This window comes from Melozone crissalis, unplaced genomic scaffold (genome assembly GCF_028551555.1).
Source record: "Melozone crissalis strain CALT ecotype California unplaced genomic scaffold, PUWL_Pcris_2 ptg000018l_1, whole genome shotgun sequence".
Classification (NCBI taxonomy): Eukaryota; Metazoa; Chordata; class Aves; order Passeriformes; family Passerellidae; genus Melozone; species Melozone crissalis.
This window is the reverse complement of record NW_026535796.1, coordinates 27,644,470-27,667,386: the sequence shown is the minus strand read 5'-3', so window position 1 is coordinate 27,667,386 and position 22,917 is coordinate 27,644,470. Positions and strand designations below refer to the sequence as shown.

General features: G+C 36.8%; 1 protein-coding gene across 1 annotated transcript in view; it reads right to left on the bottom strand.

The window, feature by feature from the left end:
• AQR (aquarius intron-binding spliceosomal factor) overlaps positions 1 to 22,917 on the bottom strand; it is a 46,111-nt gene that overhangs the window by 2,748 nt on the left and 20,446 nt on the right. Inside the window, exons 19-33 of the mRNA XM_054275997.1 lie at positions 19,676 to 19,917; positions 18,036 to 18,179; positions 17,447 to 17,516; positions 16,390 to 16,500; positions 15,132 to 15,241; positions 13,656 to 13,791; positions 11,782 to 11,991; positions 10,834 to 10,971; positions 9,889 to 9,960; positions 8,275 to 8,462; positions 6,506 to 6,677; positions 4,073 to 4,243; positions 3,210 to 3,295; positions 2,235 to 2,409; positions 830 to 943 (exon numbers count right to left, since the gene is read on the bottom strand). Coding sequence (XP_054131972.1) covers positions 830 to 943; positions 2,235 to 2,409; positions 3,210 to 3,295; positions 4,073 to 4,243; positions 6,506 to 6,677; positions 8,275 to 8,462; positions 9,889 to 9,960; positions 10,834 to 10,971; positions 11,782 to 11,991; positions 13,656 to 13,791; positions 15,132 to 15,241; positions 16,390 to 16,500; positions 17,447 to 17,516; positions 18,036 to 18,179; positions 19,676 to 19,917 — 2,139 coding nt within the window. The remainder of the gene's footprint in view (positions 1 to 829; positions 944 to 2,234; positions 2,410 to 3,209; positions 3,296 to 4,072; positions 4,244 to 6,505; positions 6,678 to 8,274; positions 8,463 to 9,888; positions 9,961 to 10,833; positions 10,972 to 11,781; positions 11,992 to 13,655; positions 13,792 to 15,131; positions 15,242 to 16,389; positions 16,501 to 17,446; positions 17,517 to 18,035; positions 18,180 to 19,675; positions 19,918 to 22,917) is intronic.

Sequence of the window (22,917 nt, the reverse complement as noted above, 5' to 3'; positions counted from 1 at the left end):
TAATATATAGATAATATAAAGATGACAGACCCTAGACACTGTGTGAAAGCTGATGCAGTTAAGGGGGAGCATTTAAGACCATTCCCTTTTGGTTTAACCACTTCTAGGCCTTACAGCTCCAAGCATGCTGAGTAAAGGCAGCTTTCTGCTCAGCACACTATCTAAGCTACCTTAATTCTCCACTCACTTACATGAGACTGTAAAGACTTTCTGATGGGTTCTGAATTCTGCTTCAGGGGTTAAACAGTGACAAAACTAGGTACAGAAGTGTCTACAACCGCTTCCAACCCCATGCAATTGTCCTTAATACTGAAGTATGGCTGAAAAAAATTGCTCCAGAACAAAAAACACTACAGTTGCAAACTAATCTGGATAATAGGGAGATTCAACAGGATCTGGTTGAAAATGGTTTCAAGACATGATCTGGTGTTTCCCTCACAAAACATTATTACATCATGCAGTGGTGTTATAATCCAACTAGCTGAAATCCCACACTAACCTGAAAGGTAACACACAAGTCTCCCTCAAATTAGTACTGGACAAGCTAGTTCTATAGTGTTAATGAACAGCATTTTTGGCCCAGACAGAGCCATCAATGCACTTGTCATCAATTACTGATAGGTTTGGAGCCTTAAACTGAGGCTTACACTACTAGAAGATACATCTTTTGCTACCGCAACATTTCACAAGACCGAAATATTCTTTCAGTCATTAATACTTCTTGAATTTTAAATATAACAGAAACAGACTCGAATCTCAACAGCTTCTTGTGTCATTTACAAAAAAATGATTTATTTTAAATGCATTCCAAAACTTAGAAGTTCCTTACCTGTTGATGGTGGCGTGTACTCTGTATCATGTGCATATACATATTGTACACAAAGTTAGCCATTTGAGGCATGTTCTTAATAACATGTATTTGGTGAGCTGGTCTTTCTCCATTCTAAGGAAGGGAGAAAAAAGTTGACATTCAGCAAACAAAGCAAAACAACCACCATTCAAAGGTTATTTACCTATATTAGAAGTCACAAGCCCCAAGAAATTAAATAACGCTTTTCAAAGAAAAAAAGAATTGGTGAATTCTTTGGAAAGTTAGGAAGCATAGGTCTTACATTTTGGGGAACTGGATCAATCATGATACTGCAGCCTGGAGAAGAAACTTCAAAAGGGGAGGCTGGGTTTTGATTCTTACTCCATGAAGTACATTTTGGACATGAGTAATTTAACATATTAAAGGCACAAATTGTTTATGATCAGATAAGGATTTAGCCTCTTGCCTGTCGCAGCCCAAGCTCCTCGCTCACACTCACTGACCACGCTTGCTGCATTCTTGTTGCACAGTTGATCTGCAAGTTTAAACTGAAAGGGCTCCCTCCCAAACTTGTCAACAGCATTTGAGCCAGGGAAAGAGCTGTAACTGAGTTTTGGGTGCATGCATGTATCCCTTCTCAAAGCTTCAGAAAGCAGAGCAGATATGCTCCTTAGTGTCTTCATTGAGCATCCTGCTGTGTGCCCTGTGCTTAGACCCTCCATACGAACCTTTCCCCTAAAGATCTAGTGCAGTATTACAAATTAGGTTCATAAGTACAAAAACCTATCTCAGCCGCAAAACTCTCATTATACTGAAACCAATTTAAAGAGAAAAAAAATTAACTTGTAATCCTGAATTACTCAGTTACATGTAATTTTACCTCTTTAAATGAGAAATGAGTAGCTTTATGTAGCTCTGCTTGAGAAACAGTGTAATTTGGTTTCATAATATGACCACAAACATATAAGAACTAAAAAACTATTTTGATCACAAAAGGAATATTGAATCATTCACACAGGCAGAACTCGGGAAAAAGCAGGCCCAACAGCTACTGATAATTAAACTGTACTGATAATTAACTTTTGTGGAAACATCTGGTGTGTATCATGACAAAAGATCACTCCAAGGAGTTATTCATAGAATCATTAAGGTTGGAAAAGACCTCTAGTATCAACAAAATTCAATCATCAAGTGGCACTGTTGAGTTCACCACTAAACCCTCAACTGCCACATCCACACCTTTTTTAAAATACTTCCAGGGATAGTGATTCCATCATTTTCCTGGGCAGCCTGGTCCAACGCCAAGAAGCAAATGCACCAGTCTGGCAGAGAAAACAGTTTCACCTCTTGCAGCCTACCCAAAAAAAGTGAGCAAACACAAACACCCATTATAGATACCAAAATCCAGTGCAGCTGTCCCTACCTGTCTTGCCGTTGGAAAACATTCAGTGGGAACGATATGGAGGTGAAGTGGTCGAGCTGTGAGTTGGCTGAAAGCTGGAGTTAGCTCAAAACAGTTCTGAAATAGTGATACCCTTGCAAAGATATAAAGTCCAAGTCTGGCTCTTGACATGGCAACAACTAATCGCCGGACATCCCTTCAGAAAATAAAATCAAACATTATTTTCCACCGATGACACACTTGCAATAAAAATAACTAGACATGAGTCTTAATAAAAAGAAATATAAAATCACCTGCCCAAATACTATCTTGTCTTTAGTTTTTTTTACTACACATTGTTCCAGTAACTAGCAAATCCTAGTACCATTATATAGAAACATAAATATATTGGTTCACTGTACCAATACCACTATGAAAAACCACTCTCTACTGTTTTCCTACACCTCAGAAGTTGAGAGTAAACATTGAGAAAAAATCCCAATAGCATTTCAGCATCTGAACAAGTAAAGATGAATTTGAGAACTCATCTATCTACCTAAGATTGTTTCTCCATCACATCCCAAAGCAAAAGTGCAAACATTTAAAACCACACACAATAAAGCAACTTATGCAATGATCAAACACTTCTGATGCAAAATAAATAAAAACCTTGATTACAGGAAAGGATCTATGAGAAAATTTAAGCCTGCATTTGCTCAACAAATACTACAGTCCTATCATTCAACTAGGGTGAAACCAAGGTCAGCCTATCTGCAGCAATATAAACTAATTATAGGGTAAGAGCCATCACCAAAGGATAAAGTGCTCGAGAAGAGGGTACCAGGCAGTTATAAAAGGAAGTCTCTCTGAACTTGATTACATACATAGCATTGAACTTCATTCCTACTACATACTCATACAATAGAATTTTTTGTACAATGTATACCATAAACATTTCTGTATCTGATACAGAGTTCAAGTACTGCTATGGCACTACAGGAAGATGTTCTTACATACCTAAGGTGGCCTACAGCTTTGGTACGCACTAGGGAAAGCAGAATATAATCGTTCTGCTGGCCTTGAAACCTGTCCACAGTTGTTACCTAGAGAATTCAAAGAGAAGGGAAAAACTCTATAGTTAATCTTTGCCATTTCAATTAAAACATGACACCACAATTTTAACATTGACTTTGGACTGAGATTGCAGTAAACATGAAAAGAAAATTCTTTAACTGATTTAGCTAGCTTCTAAAAAAAGCCATATTTTTTTGGAATATGTTGGGAGGAGTTTGACTGTATAGTGTTTCTTTTACTTCTTTTTATTTAAATTTGGACAGAGAAGTAAGGTGCTAATTCCAAAAGATTACGGAAAGCCATTAGCTTTGTAAGACAGTTTTAAGCTGCAGAATTAGCACCAGACATTTATAACTATATTCTTTATTTGTTTCTTCATGATCATACATCCTATCAAATAATTTCCACTCTGGGTGGATCTTCCGAATGATGTGATTTTGGGGAATGATGTTATTTTTTATCATTTGTGATAAAAAAAAATAAGTTATAAAAAAAGAGTTATTCTGTCCCACACAGCCTGTAGTCTTTTCACCTTCACCAACTTCACTCTGTCAAATTATCCACAGGCAAAAACAAGGGCACTAATCTAAGAAATTCCATAGAATGTAGGTTCATAAATATGTGATTAAATACTTATGAATATATTAAATACTTCCACAGATACCTGTGTAAGTATAGCTTAAATCAGACAGATTTGCCATATGACAATTTAAAAAACAGAAATTGACAATTGACAATATGACAATAGAAAAATATGACAACAGAAACCAGAACTAGTGCAATGACTGATATACTTTCAAAGTCACCTTGTTTGGCCTTCCAATCAGAGGATTGTTTCCACATCGCTGATTAATGACATCACGGATCAGGTGTTTCTGTCCATTATAAGTTGTCAGGATACTTATCCTGTCTGCAGGATAACCAAGCAGGCACATGTACATGAAAACTGCCACAACATACTCCGCCTCACCAAGATTCTAAAGTTTAAAATGAAAGAAACAGACATGAAGAAAAAGACCAAAAAAATGGTTACTCATCATGTAAGGTTACAAAGAAAAACACCTGTGACATTGTCTGGTATTTAGACAAATATTTTAGTGCTGAGAGAAATGTCCCTAGATCTGATGATTCTTTGCTCACTTCACACAAGCCACTTTGAAAGAATGAAAGAACCACAAGTAGGTTTAATACCTTCAGTCTCATTCCTTTTCAGACAACTGTTAAAATAGCTACATCAATATTACTGTTAGTCACTGATTGAAACTTTGCAATATTTACTCAAAAAAAGGTGCAATGACTCACTCCCCAGTAAAGTGAAAGTAAGAACTAGTTACACAAGTATAAAGTCTTTTAAAGTATTACTTAGGAGACAGACATCTGGATTATCAAATCCAGTTATTTCCACTGCAGGCCATGCTATTCAATTACAAATTACCAGCTGTTATTTTGTATATTGTAACTTTCTCTCTCTGTCATTACTTTATGAGTATGTTCCAAAGTACTACTCTTCTGGCTATGGGAAGCTTTGTTCTATTTCCAGACTGATGTTATTCATAGGCTATTTAAATCCATTTTCTGTCAACAAAAATTATCTTTCAGGTTAAAAAGTTGTTCTCAAATGCTGACATTTACTCCTGCTCTATTTATACAAGGAATTTTATCCCCACTTGGCGTATGTTTGAATAGGCTGGACATACCAGCCTCATTTATTTTTTCTTACTAAGTGGGCTCTGCATTACTTGGAAAATGCAGTTGCCAGGCATATCAAACACCTGTGGGTGTAAAGCTATTCTACAAATTTTAATCCCCTTTAACCCTGGAAAGAAAAGCCAAAATTCACAAAGAGAATTATACCTGACAACAATCTGTTATCTCATGAAAAACCTAGAATGCCACCAACATATTCTGCTAACTATCACATCAATTATCAAGATCACAAAAAAAAAAGTAATGGTAGAAGTATTAGAAGAGTGTGCACATGAGAGTGCTGATATAATGAGAAGTGTGTTCTGTGTCCTCATGTCAGTGATCTTAATCTTCTTTAGCCAAAGAGTGGTCTAAAGCAGTGCTAGCATTCCAAATTATGAGGCACTCATTTCAGCTGTTTGTGTTCCACTGGACAACTTTTTACTACTTGCATGTTAGAGTTTCAAAAACAAAACCAAAATAGTATCTCCAAGCAATTCTGTCCTCAATCTAGCAATGGGATAAAGTGGATTATGATTAACCATTGCTTTCTTCTCTAGCACCACACTAATTTGTACTGAAAAAGCACTGAGAAGAACCCAAGCAAAACTTATGAATATATTTCATACCTTTTTAAAAACAGAGATTCACAAAAGTCTCACTGATCTTCAGAGGAAAAAATGAACATGAATATTATCATCATAAAGTATATTGTTTGATTTCCATAATATTGAGCAAAATATAAGGTGTTGATTCCATGTTTGAATTAAACTCCTTAACTTGCACATCGCTCCAGCTCTAATTTTTCCAAAGCCCAGGTTTGCTATTTTAGGCACCATAGTTTGTTTCACCAGTTTTTAAAACAAGAAAAATAAAAGGACTGAAAATATAAGCATCTCATTACAAGTATAAAATGTTTTCCTAATTTAAGAGAAATAGATAGAGACTGTTGATGATTACTGTTGATGATGGCTTAATTCCAAAATTTAGTTGAAAGTTTGAAAACTTAGTTGAGAAACTCCAGGATTAGGGTTTTTTGGCAATTTACTTCACCCTCAATGTCTCTGTACCTCTTATGTATATTACTAGCAGTACTGTTTTATTCTTTAATGAATGGGCATTTTAGCATTCCTATCTATAGCACAAATAACACAGTGACTCTTCAAACTCAGGTATGAGCAATCAAGCAAGCTTCCACTCTTTGTGCTTAGGGGAAGTGCTACTATTTTTCCACTATCATGGCAGTACAGCCGAATTACAATGGACTTTAATTTGCCTTAGGTCAAAATTACATTTTGTAATGAATTACACCAAGTCTCATCCTTCCCATAACAATGAGAAAACAAAGTAATTCACTGAGCAAAAGCCCCAACACAATGTTTTCATTTTCAACATTCAAAACTCATTAAAAGGAGGAAAAAATCACATACATGACTCAGTTATCAGAGAACATGAACTGAATGTCAGTTTACTGTTTTTGATAGTCTGTCTCACTGCAGATCCAACAAACCCTATTGAGGTTAATAAATAACACATGTTATTTATTCCCTTACCTGATAGAAATAAGGATTGGGTTCAGACTCTCCTACACCATTGAAGTCTTCTACATTTATAAGCTGGAAGTCATACAAGAAGCCAGCATTGGCCGTTCTGAACTCTGGCAGAAGCTGCACGTGAGGCAGGTTACCCAGGTTCTTGTAGCGCCAGTTGTAGAGGTTACACAAACTGTCCAAAAGCACACAGACACAAAGCACACACAGTGAGCTACAGCAGGCTCTTCTGCTCATCCCAGAGAGTTCACATGCATATGGGATCAAGGCTTTTGTAGGATTTCAGTGAAAAGAGTAATTCTGCTAGGCAGCCTGTACATATATAAATGAACACACCCGAACAATCTATCCAGCAATATTATTTTTAGGTCATGATTCTGTTTTGTTCTCTCTCACCGAAAACTTCAGATGCCATGTCAATGTGGCACACTTGGGTTTAAGTCTGTTCCTCCTGATCAAGCTACAAATTTTGAGAGAATTCTAGTGAAAACTTTGATGGGTAACAAAACTTAAGGAATATCAGTCCTTCTTTACAAAACAGAAGGAATAAGGAAAATAGTATTTTCTGCGTTAACTGCGGTAAAGCTTCTTACAGTAAAAAGAAATTGATTTCCTTATTTATTTTGTGTATTTCCTAGTATTGACACAAGACACCAATGGAAACAAACAAAATCTACCTAATTCTGAACAATTCCTGATATTTCTAGGGACAGTAATGCTAACAAAATGTCTCATTCACAAATGCCTAACAATATCCAGACTAGATCAAGAAGCAGATAGCTCATGGGGAAGTACCTGTGATTACAAAAGACAAAGCACAGGAAGTAATTTCTTGATCAAGAAATTACTTGCAAAGTGAAAGACTTTTGCTCTCTTATCACTAAGAAGTTCACTATGATTTTGAAAAATAAACTTTATTCACCAACACATTCAGATAAAAATCTTCATTTTAAATATCATACTGAACTGTCATTCATAACACTAGAAAATAATATTCTAGATTCCAAGCATTTCCTACATGAAAAAATTGAAGTTATCCTTTATATTGTTGACTACACTTTATCCCTAAAATAAAGATTTAGAACTAAACCTAGAGTAGCAAGATTTTATATGAAGTAATTTTCTCTTAATTGGTTTTATTTTTCCTTCTTAACATGACACCACAAATATACAATTTACACAATCAATAAATCTGATGTTTAAATTACTACTGTGAAATGACAAATACATATATAAAAAAAAGCTATTACACTACAGAGTCGCAGTATCTCCTTTACTATAAAAAAGGCTTTTTGTTCTCATGAGGACAACCTGAATCTGCCCAACCTCTGGATGTATCTCTCCTGAAATACTACAGAAACGCAGCCTTTTACAGTCTTTAAGGGAATTATTGTATATTCCATGGTAAATAAATCAGATTTTTATTTAACTTTGAATATACTAAACATTAGTTTAGAAAAGAAAGCTTCTGTAAAGTTTCATTTGTAAAAAAACCCTGAACATCTAAGATGATTAAGTACCTTGAAATACAATTTTCATTAAAGTACTCAGGTAACAGCAGAGTACTACTATATAAAAATAACAATGAAGAAATTAATCTGATAGCATTTCAGAGAAGTAAAATCTGCCTTCCTAGTCTAAGCTGAAATTAATGGAACTAAATTCCAATTTTGCAAACTCCTGTCCTAACAATAAAAACCAGCTTCCCTAGCTGTGTGTGCTCTCTCACTTGTTACTTTCTTACAAGCTAGACAAAGGATTTCCTGTCTTACCTTGCTCTAGCTCTTCCTTGTGCATCCAAATCAACAGTTGGCACTCCAACACGAACAAACCGTGTAAAAAGAGACTGTTCCATGTTGGAGTACTTCTGAAAAGCCATGTTCTTAATGACTGGTGGCAACTGATGATGGTCACCAATCATAATCCAGCGCTTCAAACGACTGAATCCATCCTGGGGGTTCTAGAATGGAACAGTTACACCACTGCAACCATTACAATATAATCAAGGCACTCAAAACACATCAAGAGTCAGATTGTCTGCCTTTGTCTTAGCCCTTCAACATTTCTTTTTAAGCTACACTGAACTTGAGTCTTTTAAAGACTGCTAGCTTCCATCCAATCAGAGAGGAGAATTGTAAATAAAGTCTCTTTTCTTATAAAACAATAAAAACCAATAAAGTACTTTTATCTACTAAAATTAGTAGAGAAATATCAGAATAAAGATCCTATTTTATTGTTTTAAAGGCTAAAACCCCTGATTACTTCACAGTCACAGCAGTCAACCCAGAACTGTCCTCTGAACTTCATTTTTGGATTCTGAAGTAGTGAATATGAAGCATCTGAAACAGTTTTTAGTGTTCAGATGTCTGAGGCAACACTGAACCTGCCTTTCAAGTGTCTCTGTAGATCATGCTTACTTCTGTAATTCTCAAATAGCCTCTTCCATGACCAGGATGTGCCCCTAACTAATTCCCATCTTGGCTCTTGGACTGAATGCTCTTCACAATTAGCATCCTGGAGACTTCCAGCTGTCAGATCCTCATTACACACTCCTGTGATAATTCCCTTTCTTATGGGAACACTATTTGAGACACAGCATAAAGCTCCTTTTCCTGACACTTGAAGTGGAAGAGCTCTGAAGCAGTTTCTGATCAGACAGCAAGGAAAGAAAACTGAACTCTGGACTGTCCAACTCCCCAAGGCTGAAAACGCCTTAGAAAAAAAGAGTATGGAAATAATTTTTATTAGCAAGAATAAAAAAACTCACAAAAACTCAAAGCTTACTGTCTTTTTTTTTACTCACTCCTGGAAGTTTCTTCTTTGCAGATGATGAAGCATTCTATATAGTTTTCCATACGTATCAGCCATTTAAATCTTGGACAAAGAGGTCCCCCAGAATTCTGTTTTTAAAGATTTCTCACTGAATTGCAAGTAAAAAAATCAAACACTGCTACTCTGGAAGGCTAGATCCTTAGGTTTTGTTAAAATTAAAACCCACTCAATTTTCAAAGACTATTTGGATGCCTCACATAAATAAACTCATAGAATATCCCTCAGAATACGTCTCTATGGTGAAATGGTCTACTCTAATTATACAAACTGTTCAGTTTCTGCATTCCTCACATATACCTACTTTCCCTCAACTGCCAGATGCAGCTGGTTAATCAATGCTCATTTAAAAGTTTGAAAAAAAATATAAGATGGTTACTTCACTGCATTAAATAATTTCATAATTAAAAATCAAATCAGTCAAATCAATGTGAAAGGTCTTACTAGCAAAGATCAGTTCTGGGTTACTTCCTGCACATGATAATTTTCATTTTAATATTCAACAGTGTTCAAGAGCACAAAGTCTTATTTAAGATCTTTTATGTTTCAAGTCTAACCTGCAACAGGAGAGGTATAAAGGTTTCTATCTCCAGAATCTGAGCAGACTCTTCCATTAAAATGTTGTCATACTGAGAAAAAAAAAAAAGTAAAGAGATGTCCATAAACACAGTAACACAAATAAAGGTATTTATTCAGCCTACCAAAAGAAAGCATCTATTACTCCTTCAGATTTTTCCAGGTGGGATGGTTACAGCAGGATTTCACCTCACAGGGAGAATATCAGTATTACCAAATAGGTGAAGTCCTACTACACCAATGGCAGATCTCTCTGTACCAGTCAGGACTTATACCTAGAAGGAATCCAAGACTGAATTACATTACATGCTTCCTATATGCCATAACCACAAGAGAAAAGTTTTCTGCAGCGGAGCAAAATAATTTGGTATCTCTGCACTGAAGCTGAAGAGAAGCCATTTTGTGATCCAATACAGTACACGATCAGTGAAAAATAATGCTGAAGAATTACTGGTGGCTGGCTTTTGTCAGAAACAAAGACTGCACTAAATTAACAGTTATAGTTACCATTTTGGAATGAAAAAAAGCATTGCATCGTAGTTATTTTTCGTCAAATTGTTAATTTTTTAGGTAAACAAAGCTGTAAATGCCACGTTAACTGGCCATAGAGGCCAGTTCTACCTCTATTTTATTAATCCTATCACTGCTGTTTATCATGTAATATGGCAAAACTGACTTTTTAAAAAAAGCACTACTTACAATTTTAGTATATACAGTAAGTTAGAAGTGATTTAATCTTTTACTTACAGAAGTTATATTTTTCTTCAGTAAAATTTAAAAATTGAAACATATAGGTAAAAAACCGCAACTCTAAATAATCTAGCTGGCCTACATTTGGGGCAGATAGAAAGATTCATATGGGGTGGGGAATAGGGGAGAACCAACACCAAAATCAAGCAGTACAGTAACACTAGTAAAGTCATTACTTTGAAACCTAATTCAACCAGGTCCCGTCGTTTCAGAGCAGCATGAGTACAAGTCATTGCAATGATTTTTGCTTCTTTCACCAACAGGTATTTTGATCTATCCAGGCCACTGCGGAGAAGTTCAAATGCTCTGAATTCCTATGGAGGGCAAAAGAAAAGTCTTGAAAGTCAGAATACGAAAAAAAATATCACTTATAGAGTAAATCCACTCAAACTCTGTGGCTACCTTCTTGACATAATTAAACAAGAAAGCTCTGAGGCTATGTACTGTTAACAATCCCATCTGAATAATTTGTTGTCATTTCCAGGTTTAGTGTATTTTGAAAAACAATCTTGTAAAAACCTATGAAAGAATTCTTCCAACCTGTACATACGTATAAATTTACAGACAAATATTCAAATAATTCTGAGGTACCCTCTCAGAATCCCCCAAAATTTTCTTTTACTATATCTTCTTGTTTCCTACTTTACTGCATCATAACATGACATCAAATTCAGTAACAGAAAGACCATTACAGTTAATAAAATCAAGTGATCACAGATCACCTTTATCCTAATATTTAATAGCCTCTTAAGCAATTCTGGCAAAACCAGAAGATAATCTGTTACTTTTAGGTTATCTGATTAAAGGCATCTCACCGTAAATACAAAGACCCTGTGAGGATCAGAGGAGTAGTGATAGGTGTACCAATCCCTGTAACCTCATCAGTGAAAACGGATGCAGAATGGCTGCTTCCCATGATCCAACTAAAAGAGACCAGACCCTTGCTCCTAGTGTGTAACATACCTATATTACTCAAAAGTGGAAATTCTCACCTTGCCAAGTAATGAAGCTGCCTAGACATGTAAATTTCTTCTAGGAAGTAGGGAAAATGAGAATTATGGAGTCATGTAATTTTTCTACAAGATTAGCCAGATTCACTTCCCATTAACAGTTACATGTCTTACCTCAAGCTGAGTGAATATTTTCTTAATATGTCTAAAACACCCTTCAGCTATTTCCATATCTTCTTCATATGATTTGCCTTTGAAAACTGGTTGAGGAGCATTTGCAAAATACTGGTGAAAAGGAAAGAAACTGGAGATATCTGCAACATCTGGTGATTTTCCACCTTTAACCTTCACTTTACTGATATACTCCTCCCAGCGAGACATTACCTACAACAAAGCAAGGTGGGTTTATATCATAAGGTATTTGGCAATATACAGGCTTGCAGCATACCACTAAAAAAATTATCACATAAGTAAGGTATGTCTTAGGTAGCATTTGACCTTGTGTCAGAAAGACATTTTTGAAGTTGTGGTGGGATGCACTTGGCTCAACCCTGGTTGGCTGCCAGACTCCCAACCCAGTTTCTCCCACTCCCCCTCTTCAACAGGACAATGGGAGAAATTAAGATAGAAAAGTTTATGGGTTGAGATAAAGACAGGGAGATTGCTTAGCAAGTAGCATCACTGACAAAACAAGGAAAATTAAATTCATTTATTGAAAATTAAAAACAGAGTAAGATGGTGAGCAACAAAGACAAAACTAAAACCATCTTTCCTCTCCACTCCCTCTTTGTTCCCAGGGTTAACTTCATTGCCAATTTTTTTACCTCCTCCCTACCCTGACCAGTACAGATCATTCAAGTTCACAACACCCCATCTCTGCCACCCCTTCCTACTCACACTTCTTCCCTGCTCCAGCATGGGATTTTGACAGGCTGCCTCTTCCCTCAGGATATACCCACCTGCTCAGCATGGGGAACTCCATGGGCTGCAGTGGCAGTTCTCCACTGGCTGCAGGTGGAAAACCTGCTTTACCATGGCTGTCTCCACAAGCCATGGGGAACCTGTGCTCTGATGCCTGGAGCACTTCCTGCCCCCTCATTTTCTTCTGTCCTGGGTATATGGGGTTGTTTCTCACATTTCCCTCTCTGCCCTCATCTGCTGCTGGTTTTTGGCCTCTTCTCAAAGAGGTTTTCAAAGAGACAGCACCAGTTTCACTATGGATTCAGCTTTGGTCAGCAGTGGGTCTGCTGGAGCTGCCTGGGTCCTGCACATGACAGCCCCTGGCCTCTTCTCAGAGGGCATTCCTACAGCTACCTGCTACCAAAACCTTGCCACACAAACCCAGTACAGAAGGAAACTTCTTTATTATCTCTACTCACACTACTTTGATTTAAATACCAAGTGGGATTCATTAGGAGGAAACTGAACCGAAGATGACCTCTAGCAGTGTTCCTAGCACTCTTCAACATCTAATGTCCATTTAATATTAAGGTCCACACTAAAGCTAGACCAGAGTAACTTCTGTAAAAACATACACAAGTAAGTGCATTCAGTCCTAAGTTCCACTCTGTAAACCTCCTTATGCAACATTAATTGCAAATGTAGACCACATCACTGAAAAATACATGGAGGAGAAATGAGGGACATGCAACATACCATTTTGTACACTGTACATTTGATTTCACACTGGCATTTAATGCTATAAAAGCCTCCTATCAGGACCATCAAGTAGATGCTCTAATGCTTGTCCAAAATATAAAGCAGCCCACAGATTTTCCTATCTGAAGGAGAAGCTTCAGGTTAGAATCTTTGCCAGCATTCATGAAGGGCAGCAATGACTTGGTGAGTCAGCAGGCAGGATTTAAAACAATAGCAACACAAGCAAGTCATGCTGCAATTTTAACTTTAGCTGTTACTGTATTGTGAATCACCAAGGAAAATGCTTTTTGCTTTTACTCTCAACTCTGAAAAATTCATTGCAACTTTTACACAGTGTTTCGTAACATATTTAGGTCATACAGTCCCTGCAAAAGTATTTCAGTCCTTACTTGGTATAAGAAAAAGTGGCCAGCTGTTTCACAAGTGTAAGATACATCTCCTGGGACTCCAAGACTCTCTTGTAATCGCCCAACTTCTCGCAGAAGTTCAAGTCTTCGAGCCAGCACGTAATTGACTCTTCCATACCTACAAAACAGATTATATATAACATATGTAATATATAATAATAATTTTTATTAAACACAAAATAGTATCTCAATATCACAATGAGAGATCACAAAAAACCCCAGCACCCTGCCAAAACACTCTCACAACTACAACCCCGTTCCAAAGCCTAAGAATTTGTTAGATGATGACTATTTTTATCAGTTGAACCCTAAAAAGTCCCAAAGCCAAGCTAATGAGAAATAAAGTTCTCAGAGTAGTGCAGCCCACCTTCAAATATATTCCTCAACCTTTACCCCTCCCTCTTGAACTACCAGAACCCATAGTGCTTGCACAAATATCCCACAGGTCTGGAGTTACCCTGACAAAGTGTGAAAACAGACAACATAGCGTTGGAAAGAAAATTCCTTTTAACAATGAATGCTACAGTTCAAGGAATATACTGAACTATGGATAGTACTAAATAAATATCTGCTATGGCACCATTCAGTAAGTTTTTGGCTATCAAATTTCTGGAATAATTTGACTACGTCAAAGCATCCAATTTAAAAGAAAAAAAATCACAAGGCATTTATTTTGCTAAATACTGAACTATGTATATGTGGGTAGCTTCTAGTGACTATATATAATTTTTACTACAGCTTTTGAAGTCAAAGTATTGCTATGATAATCCAGTACTGGACAGTTCAGATATTTCCAGTGCATGACCATTATACCCCGCTTACATTCATGAATGTGGGTAATCCTACTGACGTCAATTGGACTAAAGCATGACAAACACACAAATATTTAGAAGAACAGGTTCTTAAGTCTTTGTAATGACACAGAGTTCATAGCTTTCCTCAAAATGTATATGTATACCTCAAAATGTGTTATCAATGAAATAAGCAACTTTGATGTTAAGCAAAGTTCAAGAAGAATTCAAAGCAGAAAGTTTAATTTCCTGTTTATTAATGCAAAAATCACCATGACAGTAGAAGTGATACCATATTTGAACAAAAAAACTGTAGCTCTAAGAATCCACCTTATTATTCTAATTTCTCTCACAGATTAATTGTATGAAGGTATGAGGGTCAAAAAAATATATAAATATCTATTATTCAAGCAGTTGATTTTGTGACAAAGCAACTGACTGTCTTTAGATGCTCAAGGAAGCACAGCTTTTGTACAGAGTAAGAACCAAAATTAATAAACCTGGTACTGAAAAATAGTGCAATCTGTGTTACTGGGATTGAATAACATGAGAAGGGTAACACTTGTCCACCACCGCTCCTTCGCCTGGGAGGCAGACTGGATTCAACAGAGACATCTTCCTGCCATGTCTATACAAGGGAGTTTATCATTAGCATCTCCTTCCTCACCTGCTGAAATCTTTCTCTGTCTCTAATTCCTCCTCTCCGTGACCCAGACGCAGAAGATGACGCTCATCAATGTCTAAAGCCATGATTTTTTCAAACAGCTGGTTCAAAGCCTAAAGATTGACAAGAACAGGAGAAAAGGTAGTTTTTAGAAGTTCAGAGGCTCTTGCAGGGGAAAATGGAGGAATTACTTGTGAGTAAAATAAGAGATTTTTCCTATTTTAGTATAAATGGAAGCTGAAACAAACAAAAATAATTTGTTTTAACAAAACAAAGTTAATACTGAAACTCCTAACCTTGACAACAAAGAAATTAGCCTACTAACACCCTTTTATTTGCATACTTTATACAACAATCACATTTGATTTAGAATTAAATTTTGAAATTGTAATCATATAGTTAACTTAGTTGATAAAGCTATGAGTTTACAAAACTGTCTCACAAACACCAATTTTTGTATGATGACATTAAACAATTTAACTTTTACTGTACATGAGAGAAGTATGATCTGGTACTGGCTGTCAGGTACTGGGACTCTATCTCATTTTGGATAACTGAATTTTCCTCAACTAAACTTCTAGGTTTGCTACATCTTCTACCTTAAACTCTTCAGTTCTCTAGTGGCCTACTGTCAACTAACTCGTTTATTTCAAAGGAGCAAGCTTGTAAGCACTGGATCATCAAGTTGTGAAAATAAGAATAAACACAAACAAGCTCCATTTGCAGCTGCAACTGATGTAAACATCTTAAAGTGCAGCATCAAAGCATGGGTAATGGACCCTGCTGAGATACAGTTAATTTCCCAGGGCACAATTTCAAGTTAATGTCCTCATTAAAGTCTTGTCTAGTAAGAAGTCTTCTATCTGCCTCAAAGTATCTCCTTCTTTTTCTCCTCAATGGACTTGTTCTCAATGTTCTCAACCCTTTCTCCCAACTGTCACTCTCCTGCCACCCAGTGCAGACTGGCCTGTATTGTTCCACGCTGTAACTCCTCACCAAATGATACTTATTCAAAAATACTTTCTTATTTTTGACCTCCGACCAATTAAACACATTGAAAACTTCAGAAAAATAGTTTAGAACTACACACCTGAAATTCAAAAATTTAATTTCTCATTATCAAACTGGCAAAACTGCACGTAAGTTGACTCAAGTTTCCACTGTTAGGAGACAAATGCAATTCCCAAACTACTGATGTCAATACCTACTGCTCTTCTACATTGCAATTACAGGAAAATTCCACACATGATTGACACTTTACCTGATTAGAGTGGGTAACTATTAGAGTTCGTTGTTCTGGGAAATTATGATAAAGATTGGATATTATCTGGACTGCTACATCAGTTTTTCCAGTACCAGGTGGACCCACTACCTAAAATCAAACACACATACACAAAAAAATAATAACAAATAAAAATCAATACACAATTTATCAGAATACTAAAAAATAAAGAAAAACAGAGTTGGCTGGGGAAGAAAAAACCCAGAACAATCTCACAAGGCACTGACATTACACATTGCTTCCTGGCTCTGCTGAACTTTCAGACCAAATACAACATACTATAAAAGATTCCTTTAGACTATTTTGGCAGATTCCTGACTAAAAGGAATATGGTAATCCAGCACAGGAAGTACTAAAAAGAAAACAGATGTTCTCATAGAAAAAGGCAGTTTAGTCTCAGAACTTCAGTCTCAGGCTTAACAGGGGGGAAACAGTGAAAAGAGAATCAAGACACACAACTGAAAAACAATAGGGAGAAACAGACATAAAGAACAGGAAAAATTTTTAAAAAGAGAGAATTCATTCCTTCTATTTACTCAGAAATCTACAACTGATGATATAGACATATAATAACAATTAATGTTTTCATAGGCTCAATTCTACAAACACTCCAAAATTGACAGCTCAGACATTTTAAAGGTATCCAAGTATTATAAAGAAAGCATCACAAAACAATTTTTACATGATTAAGAAGCACAGAATAGCAGTTTTCATAAGCATCTACACATAAAATTACAAATTGCTATGAAAGCATTCCTGCTTTATTTAAAGACTCTTTAACCACTTCAAAAGTAAATTCAGTTGCTGTGGAAAGCATTCAGCCACGGAAACACAGGATACAGAGATGTGTTGCTCTATGATTTTGTGAGGACTGGAGCATGTTGAGCCTCTGAAAGTTAGTTCTTCATATCCTTAAACTATTAATAGAAATTACCTCAGCAAGGCTACAGAAAGGGGCATTACTAGGATTTCACTGAATCTACCTAAGGCCAGAATTAATAAAATAAGAGTTTAGAATCCTTAAAAACATCCTCACCATAGTTAGTCCAGGCTGCATTCCTGCACGGATGGCTTCAATCTGAGTATGGGTAAATTGAATAGTATTGCTGTAACAAAGCAGAACAACATCAGATAATTGATAGATTTTGCCAACAATTTTTGTAAAAGCAATTGTTTTAATAAGTTTTATTTCAATTAATTGTTTATATCATTCCTGAACAACACATCTGCAAAATTTTGCACAAATTAAATCAGCATTAGAACTACGTTTTTATAGATACAACAGTCTTGAAATTTCTGAGCAAGACAGTAAATCATGTTGTCCATGTGACAACTCTTTCCATCTAAAAGCCTGTTTGTCTTTAGTCACTATTTGCAGAGAATGTTGTAAAATTATTTAGGTATTACTTTACTAATATTCAAATTCCTGAGACAAAAATCACTAGAAGACAATATTTCTCACTGTTCTTCAAGGGACTCTTTTCACAGATGGGGGGCAACAGAATAAATTTTTCACAGATGAGGGACAATTTTGATTCAAATATAAAACAAACCAGTCTCACTTTTGAAAATGAACTGCTATGCACATGTTGTCATTTGAAAGTAAGTTCCCATCCATTTCTTACCGTTTTGGTTGATTATATGGATATGGTCCCCTGTTTGGGATAACATGAGGCTCTACAATCAGTGTTTTAGCTTCTTCAGGGTTTTCTTCACTTCCATCCTCTTTTCTTTTCGTTCCTTTACCTTCCTTCATTGGGAAAGTTATTCTGCAACACATAATTTCAGGTTACAGTTCATCATGTTCACTATGGCATGGACTGTCTCAGAAGGTGATAAAGATTTTTTCTCCCCATTAAGACAAACTCTCATACAACAGGGAAACAAGTGCTGCAAATGACAAAGTTTTAAGGAGAATAAAGAAGAGAAATGCCAAATGAATTGATGAAGCTGATTAAACAAAAAGTGTGTCAAAAGCACTCTTTTCATAACTGGAAAAGCCAGGAGCAGTGCTGAGAGCCAGCTGGAAGAACACTGAAGACAAGAAGTTCATAATTGAAAATGGAAGGGACAGGAGAAAAGTTATCATAGAACATAAGCTGTGTCAGTATTCCAAACTATTCCAACAGATGAAGGTTTTTATCCTCCAATTTCAATTTTTTATAGCCTTCTATGCATATTAGCAAGCTTCTCTAATTCAGAAACAAATCACAGGTGAAGAAATCCCAATGCCCATCCAAAATGTAGATATCTATAACAATAATAATCTCTTACAGGACAAATGTAGCAGTAGGAAGAGCAACAGCTATTCATAAAGAGCAGTATCTCTGAACTGAAACTGAACAACAGGTCATTGAGGAAAACTGTGTGTGAGATCTTTTTCTGATACCTTCAGACTATTTTTATATCATTATATAGTGTTAGTGCCTTCTCCACACAAATTCTCCATGTAGTGTTTCCAAAAAAAGCTCAGGAGATTACCTCCCTGCTTTTCAAGATTCAGTTTAGCCATGATAAAAAATGACTGATGCAGGGGAAAGGCATCTTTCCCCTCCACAGATTAATTGCTTCACAAGGAAAAGATGAAGTTTCTTCATCTGAAGGAACTGTTCTCCAATACTATGCACTGTGAAACTCAGTTGTCAAAATTCAAGGAACCAGACCAGGAGGGACAGAATTGTCAAGTCTAAAATTGCTGAACAACAGCACCACTAAAACATAACAAGTAAATCTCATTTAGTTGCCAATGGAATCCTATTTCAGAAATCATTTCTAAAAATAAGCATTATGGGATTTCAGACTTAATCCTTTATGTTGATTGAACAGTGTTTCCACAAGCTCAAATCTTAACTGGTGTTGAAATTGCCGTTCTTAGCTTGTTGTAATGAGACATGTAAGGAAACGATGTAATTAAAATTCTCTAGCCTGATCTTGAGGAGACTAGATGCAATAATACAGAAGAGAGTATTATGTGTCTTGATTCTATCTCATACTTTTCTTTTAGCATATATTCTGTAGGCTGATCTACAAGCAATGCTCTGATGCATTTTTGTACAGAAGAGAACAGAAGCTGGTCCTGGGTCTTGCTGTCATACAGTTAACTCTACCATGTAACTATCTAAATCTTACGTATCTAAACATAATCTAAACATATCTCCATCTTTTTTTAAAATAAAGAGCATCTCCTTTCAACCTCTGAACATAACTCCACCTGAAAACATGTTTCAGCAAGAATATCAAGAAGTACTTGAAATATTGAGATCACCTGAAGGGGGGTACGTGCAGATCTGGATTGTCAACAGTGACTTTAACATTGTACCCAGGAAAGCTAGCTTTTAAATGATCAATGGACAGGAAAGTGTCATTAAAATCCAGAGTTGCAATCTGATTGGGCATTTTTGAATAGTGTGCACTACTTGGGTCTCCATATCCAAGAATGATGTCATGCAGCCAGTCAGGAACCACACAATCTGTGTTCATCAGGTTCCTGATAGTCTCCAGAAGAGCCTGTAAATAAGAAAAGCCGGAAAAAACAGGATTGAAGAGACTGACTTTTCACCAAGTAAAAATCATACTGAAGATCAATCAAATCTGTTTTAAGACTATAGAACAGAACTCTTTAATTGACAGGGTTTGGTTAGATTGAGTCAATATATGGACAGTGTACATATGCAACAAAACACCAGTATCAAAGGACAGAGTTCTTGAACTAAGAGCTAGTAAAGACGACCATAAACATCAGTAAATTTTCATCCCAGAACACTCACAGCAAGGGAAAAACGCATAGAAGATCCTCATGCAGTTTAAGGTTTCCTCTTACAGGCCTATAAACTTCACCCTTGCAGTCAGCTTAAGCCTTCCTTCAAGCATTTGCTCTTCACCCACAAATTAATTTATCTAATCATCTGTGGTTATACAAGTTGTCTCTCCTTTCCCCTCTTGTGAAAATACCAAAGCTCCAGACCCTAGACTTGCACAGAAGGTGTGCTTTTTAACTAAGAGGTAGCTGAATTTTAGCCTTCCTTTCAAAGGGCTACTTTAGTGGCAAGGCTTGAAGAACTATCTCACTTGAAACTTGGCATTCAGTCACCATGTATCTGCTTCTCAGCAGCAGCATGGAACACAGGATACCAGGCCTGCACTGATTTCCAGATCCTATGAGCTACCATGCCACCAAACATGGACACAAATGAATGGCAAACACGGTGAATCAGCCATCCATACCAGAATACAACACAGAACCTCCAAATGCCAATCTTGTAAAAGAACTTGCAAAAGTCAGTCAAATCAAAGCACAGAATTTTATTCATTTATTATCCATCTCCAAAAGGGTAAGATTTTCTTTTCTTGCTTGTGTTGTATCATTGAAAGAGTCAAGTAATGTGATCACCATCCCTGCTTAGTCAACCTCTGTTAAGGTCCTGGTTCTTCCCCACTACTCAGCGTGGGTGACACGACATCTGGAGGGCTGTGTCCAGGGCTGGGCTCCTCAGGACAGGAGACACAGACATACTGGAATGGCTCTAGCAAACAGCCACTGAGATGATGAAGGGATTGGAGAATCTGCTGTATGAGAAGCTCAGAGAGCTGGGATTGTTCAGCCTCAAGAACACAAAACTCAAGGAGCATTGGAGAATTTGAGTGATTTGCATAAATAAAATTCACTGGGAGGAAGTTATGTCAATGGAATGAGAGTCCACTCAGTAGTGCCCTGTGAAAGGACAAGGGGCAATGGACATGACTTGAGATATGGGAAATTCCACCTAAATACACTAAAATATTTTTACTGTAGAGGTAATGCAACACTGGAACAGGCTGTCTAGAGTGGCTAGGTAGTTTCCATCACTGGACATATCCAATTCCCACTACATAGTGACAAGGTCTTCAACAAATTGCCCTAGTTGACTCTGCTTTAAACAGGTCTTGGACTAAATCAACTCCTAAGGTCCCCCCAACCTTAGCCATTCTCTGAATATGTTTCTTCCAGTCACAATCATGCTGTGGATTCTGAGACAAACCTGCAAAGCTATGAAGTTGAAGGCATCTTAGCACTTCTGAAGCCTGAATCACTTCAAAGATATAGGGATGGACAAGTCCCACATTAAGTAAGAATTTTTATATTTTTGTTGCAAATATAGAACAAGTACTTCTGGCTCAAACATATATTGAGCACAGCATAATATGTTTGTGCTAAGAAAAGCACAAAGAAATCAGAAAATATCACATTTTCAGGTAGTATTTCTAAACCCAGTGATCAGTTTCTAAGAGGAAGCAAGAAATATGCTCCTAACAGCAAATGTAGTGCTTCTACATCACAAAAACTTTGCTTCAGCTTTTCAAAAAGTAATTTATATGCATGTAAAAATAGTAACATTCATTCTTGTAAGAACTAACACTGCTGACCAATTGTAGTGACACAGTGGTGTCACCTCCAGCAAACACACTGTATTTGCACTTTCTCTGCTGTCTCATCTGTTTAATTTACAAGGACTGCACAAGAGTTTTCTTGTCTTCTCTCCTACAAGCTCAGCTTTAAACTTCAAGCTGCCTTCCATCTGCTGCATACACTGTCTACACTAATCAGAGCATCATCTTGTTTTCTTTCCTCCAGCTGAAGTTAGAAGGGTTTGCAAACGGCATGGAATGCACACACCTAAACTGGCAGCAATGTGATGAATGTGGAAATACCTTAGATTGTCTTGAAAAATGAAGGTATGAGACTTTCATAAATGCCAGCATAAAATGGCTTGCATTGGGATTTGCCTGTAAATTAGCTGCAAGTACACAGCACAAATGATGGCACCACAATGGTCCATGCAGGCTGCAAGCTGCTGCTTCACACCAGAGCTATCTTTCTAGATACAGAAAGAAAAAAAGTCCTCCTACTTGTTAATCCATTTACAGAGAACCTGCTACAGAATCCCTCAAAATGAAAATCACTTCAATTATGCAGTGCATGATTTTAAGGCACCAAAAGAAATGTAGCTTTTCATTCATGCTGCATTTTCAAAATGGAAAACTCAAGGAACATTAATGATTTAGAGGTCTAAAAAGCAAAGAAAGTGAGTAAGAAATATTTTTAGGTGTATAAAATTATGCACCCTCACAGTGAAGGTGGCCTACAGCACCTTGTGCTACAGTATGAATTTGCCCAGCAGGTGAAGGGAAGTGGCTCCTTCCTTTCTGCTCTGCACTGTTGAGGCTGAATCATAGAATAGTTTTGGCTGAAAGGAATCTTAAATCTTAATCTAGTCCACCCCTGCTGCAATGCAAGCAGACCAAGTTTCTCAGAGCCCTGTTCAACCTGACCTTGAAAATTTCCAGGGATGGGGCATCTACCACATCTGGGCAACCTGTTCCAGTATTTCATCACCCTCATCATGAAATAGTTTTCTTTTATCTGGGCTGCATCTACTATCTTTTAGTTAATAAACATTACCCCTTGTACTACCACAATTAGAAAGTTAGTGCTCATCTTTTTTATAAGCCCCCTTACTGAAAGGGTGC